The sequence below is a fragment of the Hemiscyllium ocellatum genome, chromosome 7 (assembly GCF_020745735.1).
Source record: "Hemiscyllium ocellatum isolate sHemOce1 chromosome 7, sHemOce1.pat.X.cur, whole genome shotgun sequence".
Classification (NCBI taxonomy): domain Eukaryota; kingdom Metazoa; phylum Chordata; class Chondrichthyes; order Orectolobiformes; family Hemiscylliidae; genus Hemiscyllium; species Hemiscyllium ocellatum.
Window position 1 is genome coordinate 80,605,615 of NC_083407.1, and position 14,071 is coordinate 80,619,685.

Consider the following 14,071-nt stretch of genomic DNA (forward strand, 5'->3'; position numbering starts at 1 on the left):
TAAATTGCCCTTAGTATCTAAAGACGTGTAGTTTAGATGGATTAACCATGAGAGATGCCGGGTGAAAGGGATAGAGAGGAGGGGGGGGGGGGGGGAATAGTTTGGATCTGGGTGGGATGCTCTTCAGAGGATCGGTGCAACCTGATGGGGTAAATGGCCTGCATCCACACTGTAGTGATTCTATGATTCTGTCTGGAGTGTAGTTTATTGCATGCCAGTTACTTGGATATAAAATCACCCATTGCCTAAATTTTAAAGGCAGCGTTTTAAATGATTATCCTCACTGTTAGACATTATTCTTTGTCCAGTAGTGAAAGATATAATAGTGCAGTGAGCAGTAAGGAATATTTTCTGTCAAAAGCGAAAATCTGGAAGGAAATATTCAAGAATTCATTTTTTTTTAAATCAGCACAATGCATTCTTTGGTCCTGAACTCTGTTGATAAATTCATTTAAATTATTTGTGTTTATTCTGTGTTCATATTCAGAAAAGCATACATTGGCTTGAACTCCTGCCAAGTCATTCATTTTATTGTGAACCACTGCAAAATTTTGTTTTTGAGCCCTTGTTTCACTTTAAATTTATATACAAAATAATTTGTGATTCTGAGTAGCTGCGCCGCACAATGCAAGGAGTGTGAATTAACCTCCAAACCTCTCCTATCACCTCTGACATTGATTGAAAATTGACAAAAGAAGGAGTAAGGGTCTGAAAGAATCATTATTTAGGATGGTGCTTATGACACTCCACTGATGCTAGCTGAGCTTGTTGGGACAGTTTGGGATCTTGCAGAGTTACCAATTGGGTTTCTCTCGTAGCCTCTATAACAGTCAAATGGTTACAGTGCAAAAAAAAGCTATTTGGTCCACTGTGCCTGCACCAGCTGTATTATCTATTGTTAATTTCCTGCATTTTCCCGGAATCCATGCACCCCATTACTATCCAGATAAACATCCAATGCCCTCTTGAGAGCCTCGGTGGAACCTGTCTTCTCCTCAATTGTAGGCATTTCATATGTTTATCACATTAGTGTAGCTTCTTAATATTTGCTGGTATGTAATAAACTTGTTGTTCCATCTTGTTTAAGACCAGACCACCATCTTAGCAGATGTTTTTTCTCTCCACACCAGACTAAGTAGGCTCTGTAAATCCCAAATAGAGAAGGAGGATGGTGTCAGCAAATCTATCCAATGGCTCATCCAACATGACGTGTCGTTGTAAGGATTGTTTTACAACAAAAATTACAAATTAGTCCCGGTTAAGAAACAGATGTAAGAAATAAGTAAAATGGACTAATCAACAGAATGAGTCATGTTCTTTAAATCAGATTTACAGCTAAAAAAAATAGTAATTCTCATAATCCTGTCCAAATACACATTAACAAAAAAGCTCTGAAATGAGAAAGGTGAATTTGTTTCTCTTCACGAGAGCAAAGAGGCCAGAATTTCTCGAGCTGTGTGAGGTTGTCGCGTGGCCCTTTTTTGTGGAAGATCGGAGCTTTGCATTTCTGACAGGAGGTTGTAATTGCAGCTCATTCAGAAATGTGGAGTTGTACTTCCAATTTAACAGTGCTCTCATAACTGAGAACTGTCAGAGAAGGCAAACCGCACACCCTTCTTACAGCAGTCACCTGCCATAATTGGAAATGTAAAAATCCTGCCAGCTGCTTTGACATCTGCTAGGGGGCTGGGAAGGTAGAGTGCCAATGGGACAGGGGTAGGATGTTAGATTGGAAGGTAAGTTGAGTGCTGCTGGTGTAGTGTTCCAGATGAGTAGGGGACAGGGTGTCAGGTGGCAAGAGAACCAGGTAAGTGATGTAGTGGTTAAGGTCGGAGATAACTATTCTGGTGAGGAGTGTGTGTGTGTCAGTACTGGTGAGAAATTGGTCCAATCAGGTGTCGGGTCTGGCAACAGTTGGAGGTGGTGAGTGCAGGGTCGGATCTGTTCTGTTGGATGGAGGATGGTCAGGCAATGTCTGGCAGATGGTTCCAGTGTTAGGAGTTCGGGTTGGTTCCTATGGTGGGGAGAGGGGATGGTCAAGCCAGGTTCTAGAGAGTGTAAGGGGTTTGGAGGTGGTGTAGCTAGGGTGTAAGAGGTAAAAGAGGGAACTGTTGAATAGTTGGTCAGGAGATAGACTATGCATTTACCAATCTAACTTTCCCTGAGTAACAACTTAATTTCTTTTCATCAGAAAATTCCGGATTCTCTCATTTAAATGGAGATTTTCAGTGGGTTATAAGCATTAAGGAATTGTTCATTGGGACCCTCAAGTTCCCAAGCAAATCCTTCAGAATCTGCTTCAATAGGAATTCTTCAGGCTCCCCATGTGCAACTCCTATCTATGTTGGAACAACTGTTGTGCCAGTGGAAAACCCTGGCTAATGTTGTGAGAGAAATCCTCACTGTAGACCATCATGCTATCTGCACTGTCCTCACCATGGGGTAGGATTGGTGCCATTGTCCTTTTTTAAGATAGGGATTGACGGGGTGCTTTTTGTCTGCTGTGGTTGAGTCAAACAACTTGTTAGATTAATGAGAACAGGCTTTTGTGTTAAAGAAAACATAGTTTATTGCTTCTCAGCAACTAGGTACAAATTACACTAATGTGACAAGCAAATACTACAGCGATTGAGGAGGACCATGGTTGGCAGGTTTCACGAAGGTGTTCTGCCACCAAGTCCATGTGGCACTACCATAGTTGGTGTGCTCTGGCACTTCTAAATATTCACTCTTCAGACCCTTATGTCCTCATAGAACAGGACATAGAAAAGATAAAGCTACTGACACAATGCAAAATGTTGTCTTCGTCTGAAATAAAGAGAGGTGTTGCAGGGAGCATTCAGCTGACATTTCAATCAAGAATGACAAACCATGTTTAAGGTTGAAGGCCTTAAACGTATGACCCGATTAGAAATGTATTTCGCTTTTGATTCTGTGTTGGTGCTCATCGATCAGTTAATCAAAGCTAACTCGCTGTTCAACACTTGTTGCAGTGAAAGCCAGATGTTTGAGCAGGAACAAGGAACTGGCTTTAACACCTGATAAAGACAATGGACCAGATGGTTGTCGAGTCATGGAGACTCTAGGGACTTCTAAAAATGGCAGACGGGAACATGTGGAAAAACTGAACTCTGAAGAATCATTTGAACTCTGTGCTGTGTGCAAACAGACACAGTTTCCACTAGACAAGACCTTGTCCCATAGTGTGAGAGTTGTGACTATTCTAAGGAATCACAAGTGGGGTAAAGTATGTAGAACTGTCAAGTTACTTCCAAGTTTTTAAGTTACTTGAAAACTGGGGAAAAAAAACTTCCTGTCTGAGGGTTGGGAGAAAAATGGATCCAGTATTTTTAATAGGTAATACCTTTGTTGACATAATCATTAGTGCTATTGTTATTGCTTTATTAATGTTTGGCTTTTTTCCATAATCTTATTATCATAGTTGGGGAGGCTGTAAATTCACAGTTTGGTTGACAGAGTTTATAAAATGGCTAGATACTTTTGACATCAGGTTATGTAAACTAATATTAGTTTTTATACAGGATTAAGTAGTTGAGATTTAATAGATTGAATAGGCTTACGTTAATAGGGCTGTTTTATATCGTGAAGTAAGTAACCGATAGGTAAGTCTTTATTTCATTTAATCTCAGTATGGTTCTGGAGGTCAGCCCATGGTGGATACTGGGTCTGTTGGCATTAATGGTGTAAGGGCAAAGACTGGTGGTGAGTGGTATGAGTTGACATTAGGTTGGGATGGAGCCATGAGGATGGATGAAGGTAATGAGCTATAAAGATTAAGAGGCATCATTAGGGATGGGTGGGGGTATGGGCTGGGACGCGTTGCCACTTGTGTGTGGGTAAATAGTTAGGGGGTGAGAGCGTGTGTGGCTGTACGGCTGAGTATCTCTTGTTTAACTTAAATAATTGAAATGTCAGAATATTGAGGCAGGTGTTTTTAAACAACTTGCCTTAGCAGTCTTCTGACATTGGTGTCCAATCAGCATCCAGGGTTGGAGTGCCCTCCGGTCCAATTTTGCTCCAAGAAAATCAGTTTTTTTTTAAATTTTGGAATTGGATGCGCTGAGCTGGGAGATTTCCCATCTTGGGCTACTGGGAAAAATCTGCTGAATGTACCTAGTTGTAGACCAAGCTGGACTGCGGGTCTCATAGACAAGACCGAGAAGAAATCCCTGTAACATGACCAATGTGTCTAGGTGTGATTCAGGCGGGTGAACAATGTTAGAAATCTATATTACTGTGGAGAGCTTGGCATTGACTATAATTTCTTAGGCAGTAAGGCTAGCACAATAGGTCTGCTTAAATAATTGCGCTATTTTTGTCTGCAAGCACTCGGCATCAAGAAAGATGAGTCATTTCCTTGTGGGAACCACAGCTGGCTTTTGTGAAGTGTTCCCAGAAATATTTTCCCACCAGGCAGACATAGACAGCACTTATAACCTTCCAAAACACTAACGAGCTGCAAATTCTCAATTAATTTATCTACCTTGTAGAGGTCTATAATCTGCATTTAAAATGGATGATTGTGCCTGGCATACAGCTCCAAGTGATATAGGGGCTCAACTAATGTAAGAAATTCTATGCAATAACACACCTGGGCAGTGAAATATGAACTTGTGCCCTGAGCAAATTTTTCAGTAAAGTTGTTTCCTGTGAGGTTGTTGCCCAACCAGCTCTCAATCACTCGTGCCATTTCTGGTTCAAAATCAAAGCCAAATTTGTTGAATGATCTTAGTTTTGTACAGAATTGTAGAGAAGTTCAATTGTTGCAATTTAAACTTCTTCCCAACACTTTGTGTTCCTGGAAGACAACGGTTTTTCTATTAGCAGTCCTGTATTTTCCAGAAACTGAAATTAATTCTTTGTATGTGTCATAAGATTGCCGGTAGACTACTGATTACCTTTAATGTGTTAAGCACCAGAGTCCAAGTGGTGTCTCTCTCTCTCAATATCGTCCAAAGGATGATAAATAACACTTGATTACATTGAAACAATTACGTCGAACCATAAACAAATGTACTATAGAACGTTTGACTTGACATAAAAACTTTCTGCACTATAAATAGTCTTATATCTGCAAGATGTTTTCTCAGTAAGCTTTGAACTGAGACTCCAGTGAATTTGCAATAGCAAACGACTTTTCACTATTTCAAAAATACACTTAGTCTCAAAAGCAGTTCAGTTCTTTATAATAGCATGTCAAGGAAACAAACATTGGAGCTTGACTGTACCCAAGCAAGCCAAAGACATTTCTTAGCATTTGCAATAGCAAAAGACTCCTCTCAGTCTCTCTCTGATATTCCACACGTCAGTCAGTCAAAATGGGGACCAAAAACCTTCAGATGCCTCTTGGACATCATCTTTGATTCAGAGTGAAACTGCTTTGACTAGCAAATTATTTGAGTAGTTAGATAGATGGAATGGTTACATGGATCCAACCTAAATTTCATTGAATAATATGTTAAAATCTCTCTGACAAATCAATTAAATAATGACAAAGTGATCCTAATAAGGGAAGTTGAGGCCCAATGGCATCATCAGGATAAATCCAACCTGGCCATTTATTGCCCCATCAGTCTACTATCTGTTACTGGTAAAGTAATAGAAGATATCATCAACAGTGCTATCAAGCAGAACCTGCTCAGTGACACTCAGTTTGGGTTCTGCCATGGCCACTCCACTCCTGACCTCATTACAGTCTTGGTTTAAACATGGACAAAAGAGCTGAATTCCAGAGGTGAGGTGAGAGTGTGAAAGTGAGCCCCTGACATGAAGTGTGCGGCATCAAGCAATTTGAGCAAAACTAGAATCGGGAATTAAGGTAAACTCTCCGCTGCTTGGAGTCCTCTCTGGCACGTGGGAAAATGGCTGTGTGTTACAGCTCAGTCACTTCAGTTCCACGGCATCTCTGCAGGAGTTCCTCAGGGTATGTCCTAGGTCCAACCATCTTCAGCTGCTTCAATGACCTTCCCTCTATCACAAGGTCAGAAGTGGGGATGTTTGCCAATGATTGCACAATTGTTCAGCATCATTCGCAACTCCTCAGATATTGCAGCAGTCCATGTTCAAATGCAACAAGATCTGGACAATATCCAGGCTTGGACTAACAAGTGGCGAGTAACATTTGCACCACACAAATGCCAGGCAGTGACCATCTCCAAAAAAGAGATAATCCAACCACCGTCCCTTGACATTCAATGGTGTTACCATCACTGAATTCCCCCACTGTCAACATCCTGGGGGGTTATCGTTGACCAGAAACTCAACTGGATTTGCCACATATACACAGTGGCCACAAGAGCAGGTCAGATGCTCTGAATACTGCAGGAAGAAACTCCCTGAACCCCCTAAGCCTGTCCACTGTCTACAAGGCACAACAGGAGGGTGATGGAATCTGCCCATATGCCTGAAGCTCCGGCAACACTGAAGCTTGACACCACCCAGACAAAACAGCCCACTTGATTGACCGGCATCCATACTTTTCACCACTGACACTCGGTCATAGCAGTGTGTACTGTTTAGCGACCCTTCTTCCGAACTTACCAGTGGACATGGACTAAATCAGTGTTGGCTTTTTATTTAAGTTGATCTTTTAAATAGTAATCAAGCCTTTTCACAGCATTTTGCAAAAATCACTTTTTTTTTACTTCGGGTATGTTTTGTGTTTCTCTGTTGTTGAGAAAAGGTTTAGTTTTAACTAGAACTGTAATGAAACAAGCTAATAGAAATGTATGATTGATCATTATTCTCTCAATTATTAGCCATGCAAATTTTGAAATTGGCTGAATCGTCCTATACCACTGATGACACTAGCACTGTTAGATGAAGAGCATTTAATAAAAATACCTTTTTAATAGGAGCTCCTACACCATTCTTTCAGTAGGAGACTGATTTATGATTTAGCTTCTGCCAATTTGACTTATTTTCCATAATTCCATTAGGGGATCAGTTAACTCAGCTGACTAGATGGCAGATTTATTGTGCAGAGTGATGCCAATTGTATGTAGACTCAATTCCTGCATTGGCTGAGGTTATCATGAAGGATCGTGTGGCAACCTTCAGGTTAAACCGCCATAAGACATCTCTCTGGTAGGACTATGGTGACATCATGATTGCAAATGTAACTAATAGAGGTGGTGCCAGGTAACTTTGCAATGGAACTAAAAACAGCTTAAAGTTTTAGGAAAATAATGTAGGAAATTATGAATTGTCGTGTCAGTAACAGGAAAAGCTATCTTCCTCTGCCACCAATTTTTTAAAAAAATGGCTGAGATGACCCTGCAAAGTTAACCTTGCTAACATTTGGTGGCTGGTGCCAAAACTGGGAGAGCTGTCACACAGACTAGTCAAACAATACTCTGACGTAGTCATACTCCTGGAATCATGCTGACCAACCACATCTGAGTAACAACCATCATCATGCCACTCCATGTCCTGTCCCACCAGTGGGTTAGATCCAGCAGAGGCCGTGGTATAATGGTGTACAGTCAGGAAGATATTGCCCTGGGAGTCCTCAACATTGACTCCAGACCCCATGGAGCCTAATGGCATCCGGTCAGACATGGTCAAAGAAATGTCCTGCTGATTACCTCCTGCTGCCCACTCGTCTGCTGATGAATCACCACTGATCTGTGTTGAACTCCATGTGGAATAAGCTTTGAGGATGACCAGGGTGCAAAATATACTCTGGCGGGGCATCAGTAAGAATACGTCAACAGAAGTACTTCTGACTGAGCTGGTGGAGTCCTAAAGGATGTTGCTGCTCAACGTGGAAATCTATCGCCTGCCTCCCACAAGTGGAGTTGCCCATGAGTACATTGGTAAAATTGTCTTTGTAGTGATGAAGTCCTTTCTTCATATTTACCCTCCATTGTGTTATGTGACATTTTTCCCATGCTGAATGGATTAGGCTTCAAACAGATTTGGGAATTCGATGAGGCATCAATGAGGGCAATAAGCAGCAGCATAATTATACTCCCAACACAATCCACAACCTCATGGCCTGGCACATTCCCCACTCTGCCATGACAATCAAGCCAAAAGATCAACTCTGATTCACACAGAGGACAAGAGGGCTTGCCAGGAACAACACAAGGCAGATCGAAGATTGAGGTGTCAATTTGATGATGGTAGCAAACAGGGCTACTTGCAGACCAAACAATACAAATAGCCAGTGATGGACAGAGCTAAGTGGTTCCATAGACAACGGATCACATCTCAGCTCAGCAGTCCGTCATCCAGTCATGAATGGTGGTGATTAATTAATCAACTCATTGGAGGAGAAGGCTCCACTAATATCCCTATTTTAAGTCAGGGGTAGGCTCAGTGCAACAGTGCAAAAGATAAAGCTAAACGATTTGCAACAAGCCAGAAGTGTGGAGTGGATGATCCATTTTTTTCCTTCTCCAGAGGTCTTCAGTATCTCAGAATACTGGTCTTCGGTCAATTTGGTTCACTGTGCATGATGTCATGAAAGTAACATTCATCCCATACAAATGTCAGGCAATGACCATCTCCAATAAGAAACAGATCAAACCAGCACCCCTGCTAATTCAATGCATTATCATCACTAAATCCCCCATTACCAACATCCTGGTTTTGTCATTGACCAGAAACTGGAATGGACTAGCCATATAACTACAGTGGCGACAAGAGCAGGTTAGAGACTAGGAATACTGCTGTGAATAACTCACCGACCTGATTCCCCAAAGCCTGTCCTCCATCTACAAGGCACAAGTCAGGAGTGTGATGCAATACTCCCCATTTGCTTGGTGAGTGCAGTTCCTACAACACTGAAAACACTTGACACCATCAAGGACGAAGAAACCTGCTTGATTGACCCCAAATCCACAAACATCCACTCCCTCCTCCACCAATGCTGCAGTAGTAGCAGTGTATATCATCTATAAGATACATTGCAGACATTCACCAAGATTTATTAGACATCACCTTCCAAACCTATCACCTGCAAGTTCCCATACAAGTCACTCATCATCCTGACACAATTTCTTCGTTATCATTGGGCCAAAATCCTGATACACCCCCACTAATAGCGTTGTGGATATAACTACATCAAACTTACCGCAGTGGTTCAAGTAGGCAGGTCGCCACCATGTTCTCGAGGGCAACAGGGAATGGGCAATAAATGCTGACATAGCCAGCACTGCCCATCTTCCCCGGGTGAGTTTTTAATAACTACAAAAAAGCTGGCTATTTTCATGCATTCAACCAAGTAGCTGACCTGTCTATTTGAGCTCAGAATGTGGCTGATGTTAAATTGAGGTATGTAGTGAGTTTGAAATTGGATTTCATGATCAGACTAGTTTCAAAGACTTAATGTCCTGTGTCACAAGGAAGCTTATAAAATGTCTGAAATTGGATCAGGCTGTCTCCGACTGACGCTCAGGGCCTTGACAAATGTAAATATGGACTCTCACCCTTGTTTCAATTTCTTTTTTTTGTTTAACCTATTTTTCTAAACAACCTGTTCAGAGATATTATTATGCGTGACTGGAGCATGTGACACTTGACTCCGGGCCTCCCAGTTCTGGGATAGGGACACTGCCATTGTGCCATAGGATTGCCCAATCTCAGCTCAAAGCTGGCTTTTGTGGGATTGAAATTTATGTCTCTGTAGAAACTGAAACATCGGTCCAGCCGTTTAGACCACTCAGCCAGACTGCCACTTGAAAGGAACTTGTTAATGTGGATCAGGTGCGGCACTCACTTTTTCATGCCAAGTGACAAGCTATTTTAGGCTGCTAGCTATCGATGAGGCTTAGATTGGCTTGCGTGCTATATCCAGTGTTTTACACAAAAATAGCAAAATGTGCTTTTGGTATGATCAAGTGATTATGAACCACTATGTTCTTGGTACTTCGGATATGATACACATTCAGGATTTTACTGCATTTGCCCATTAGCCTGAATATAAGTCCGACATATTGGGTTAATTGAATGCAGTGCAAAAAAAATTGTAATCTTACTAATGAATCTCTTGTGTCTAATCTTTCTAGAGGCCAGTAAATTGGTTATGTCCTATGTTGCTGCTGTTTGTGGCAAGGGAGCGGAGGTCAATCAAGTGAAGGAGCAGCTGCTGCAGTCAAATCCTGTGCTGGAGGGTAAGTTTAAATGTATGTCGTGTGGGTGTGTCCCTTCCTTTTTTAACATGTGGGTAATGCAGTTCCTGCACTAAAAGCTAAAACAACTCGAATCAAATTAAAACCAAAATTTGTTTTACATTCAGTTCCATTCTTTTAAAGTGGTGTGTGAGAGATGTAACAGGTCAGGGTCAGTAGATCAGAAGTGTTGAGTTAAAGCTGAATTTCATTCTTGGGTGCTTGCCATTGCCATCTTTCATCTGAGAGATCTTCCCTGAGACTACAGACCCTCGATGACCCAGAGGAATATTTGTGCAGGTATCTGGTATATCAATTAGGGTAGCATGTGATCTGGAAGCATTTGGGAAGCAAGGCTAATTAGAGAATGGTTAGGATCTTTCAGAACATAATTTTTTTAAAAATCCCCACTGAGCCATATTGTACATCAGTGCCAGCTGTGGCCCTGACTGTGATCAGTTGAAATTCCAGACATTGGATTGAGGTATCCGGAAGTTTTAAAATATATTGAAGTTCACCTGTTTATATGTATGCATGTACATTTCTATCTGTGCGTAATTTTTTTTCTTAGAGACAGGAAACATGTCTTAAAAATTGGATGGAGTTTAAAGCTGTTGGTTTCTAAATAAAGATTACGGAAGATTTTTTACTGCACAAGAGCCAATAAAATAAACATATTATGTGTTCTATATTCTAATATTCAGGAATAATAGAAGTTAAGCATGAATAAGAACACAAAATATGATGGAATCTAAGCTGCAAATTTATAGTAATACAAATACAATTTCACAAATTGACTCAACAGTCCGTTCAGACTTTGATCACTACTGTCAAAAATTCCTCAAGCTGAGTCTTCATTGTGAAGAATCTCAGCTCCCCTCCTCCTAGTAGCTGGTCTGATCCCTACCTGACAGCAGGGCACAAGGATTCCAAATTCCATGGGTATAGACTTTACCTTACATCTGCAGAACTTGTTCACCCCTGTTCGGATGCAGTTGATCCACCAATGTTACCTTCCAGTAGCTTATTCTCAGCTTCTGGATCGAAGCTGTGGCTTGTGGTTCATCACTGGACTCAGCTACTACTCCTGCTTGGATTGATCTACATCCATTTATAACTTTCAAATAGATCGCGTTTGCTAGAACTTTAGGTTTCTAAATTTCAATTTATGTTTCTTGTTGTGTTTGTTTTGTTCTGTTTTCTGTTACTTTCTCACCTCACTTAATGTTTCAGTTAGTACTAACCTCCAACTACAAATTAAACTTGGAGATTTCCTCACCACAAAGCGATCATTGACAGTATTCATTGTAGCATAAGGTTTAGAATGACAATGGGAAAGTACAAAGACCAATCTTGAGTAAGAATAATTAACTAGGGGGTGGGGAGGAGAGGTGACAGAGTTGGATTGAAAAGCCTGGTATCAAATGGTGAAACTAGCTGATCAATGGACCAGCTCAACAGAGGAGTTGGTTCAGGAGTGATTGAAGTACAGTATACTCTCTCACAAGAGAAAGGTAGGACATACAAACCACTAGCTGGATGACCATGGAGATAAACGACAAGGAATAAAGTGTGATCATGACAAAGGTCAAGTAAAACATACAATCGTGAATTAGACTGAACATAGAAGCTTCGTAAGGAGGTGAACAAGGAAACAGGAGAAGCAAAGAGGGCTTATGAGAAAAGGATAGCATCTAATGTTTAAAAAAAAGTCCCAAAGTCTTCTAATTGACCCATACACAATAAAATTTGCTTAAAATATTGTACCATCTCTTCCTAACTTATCCACATATTTTCATGTGACTGTTGATTCAATACTGAATGATTGATTATTTCAAAAAGTTTCCACACCACTGAAGTGAAACTAATTGGTTTCTAATTGATAGACTTATGGAATCATAGAATCCCTACAGTATGGAAGCAGGCCATTTGGCCCATTGAGTCCACACCGACCCTCTAAAGCATCCCACCCAGACTCACCTTGCTACACTATCCCTGAAACCCTTCATTTCCCATAGCTAATCCACCTAACCTGCACATCCCTGGATACTATGGGCAATTTAGTATGGACAATCCACCTAAGCTGCTCATCTTTGGACTGTGGGAGGAAACCAGAGCATTTGGAGGAAACGCGTGTATTTGTGGGAGAATGTGCAAGCTCTACACAGACAGTTGCATTAGTGTGGAATCGAATCTGGATCCCTGGTGCTATGAGGTAGTAATGCTAACCACTGAGCCACTATGCTGCCCTACTTGCAACTTTTATTTAACACGTACATTCTATTTGCATTTGCCAATCCTCTGACACCTTCTGAGAGTTCCAGGGAAGATTGCAAGATGGTCGCCAATGTCTGCAATTTCTACTCTCGCTTTCTCTATCCTTGAATGAATCCCATCAAGTCCTGATGCCATATCAGGTTTATGCACTGATGGTCTATTCAGGAGTGGGGCTAATTAGGGAACAACTTGAACACGTGGGTGTCAGGGGCATGGTTGAGGTGTTAAGTACTTCATATTTCTTTTTGAAGGAAAGAGATGCTTCCCAGGTCCTGATGAGAAGAAAATACAATAACTGGAAGAGTTTATTTTTGTTGAGGAGGTATTAAATAGGCTGTGCAGTGCATCTTCTGTTGATAAGATAGAAAAGGATTAAGTTTATTATATTTAAATCGATGTAATGGAAGAAGCAAAGACTTCAGGTTAACATATTGTTCTTTCTTGTTTCTTTCCACCAGCCTTTGGAAACGCCAAAACTATGAGGAATGACAATTCTTCAAGATTTGTGAGTAACTATTATGTCTGACAGTCCAGAATTGCCCCTGCTGGCTGTTACATTAGAAAACCAAAACTTAGTTAAAAATCACACAACACCAGGTTATAGTCCAACAGGTTTATTTGGAAGCGAAAGCTTTCGGAGCGCTGCTTCTTGACCAGGTAGCTATGACAACCACCTGATGAAGGAACAGTGCTCTGAAAGCTCGTGCTTCCAAATAAACCTGTTGGATTATAACCTGGTGTTGTGTGATTTTAAACTTTGTCTACCCCAGTCCAACCCTGGCTCCTCACATCATGGCAACCAAAATGTAGACATTTTTACCATTTTAAAAAATGTCTACTTCCTGTTAGAAGATGGAGAGCAACTTGAACGCCTAAAACTAAATACAGTACTTGAGTTAAGTTGAAAGGTATTGTTCATTAAAAACAAAAACATGTCTGTATTACATTGTGAGATTATCCACTTCACCTTTTGGAAATTTTGGCTTGTGGCAGATCAAACACTTGACGGCATTGTTTGATATGACACTGCTGTATTGCAGAAGGCATGGGTTCAAAAGCCAGCTTTTGTTATCTGTTGCCTCCTGGGGCTTTCTCAGACAGCCCCAATCTGTGTTATAAGCTTCTCTGAGTGATAAGGGTCTGGGTCAAAGGTTAAGAGGCAGATATTGCAAAGTAGCAATACAACTGCCCTGCTGCAGCATCTCTGAGACACCCTGCAGTGAAATATGGATCTTTTTCAAATTACGTGCAACTTTCAAGCAGAGGTTAAAATCATGCTTTTTTTTTTGTAAGAGTTTTTTTTCAGTTCAACAAAAAGTGGCCTAATTCTGGAATGAAAGCACATCAGTTAAGGTATTGAAAGCCACATTTGGTTGAAAACTGTAAACAGTGGCACATTTCTTTTTCCTTTATTGAGATCCTTTTTTGTTTACACTATTGTTGTTGTACATCATTTCATATGAGTTCATGCACATTTCAATTCAATGCTTCAATTTCACAGGGAAAGTATATGGACATTGAGTTTGACTTCAAAGGTGACCCCCTTGGTGGTGTTATCAGCAACTGTAAGTATTACAAAGTTGTAAATAGAATAGATGATTTACAAATACAATGGTGAAAGAAGTGTATTTGCTACATAAACTCTATTGATTCTCCAG

At 40.8% G+C, this 14,071-nt stretch overlaps 1 protein-coding gene across 4 annotated transcripts in view; it reads left to right on the plus strand.

Annotated features, from left to right (window-relative positions):
- Positions 1-14,071, plus strand: part of myo1b (myosin IB) — a 267,061-nt gene that overhangs the window by 122,361 nt on the left and 130,629 nt on the right. For all 4 annotated transcript variants that reach the window (XM_060827383.1, XM_060827384.1, XM_060827386.1 and 1 more), the window contains exons 5-7: positions 10,035-10,139; positions 12,872-12,918; positions 13,915-13,978. In XM_060827383.1, coding sequence (XP_060683366.1) covers positions 10,035-10,139; positions 12,872-12,918; positions 13,915-13,978 — 216 coding nt within the window. The remainder of the gene's footprint in view (positions 1-10,034; positions 10,140-12,871; positions 12,919-13,914; positions 13,979-14,071) is intronic.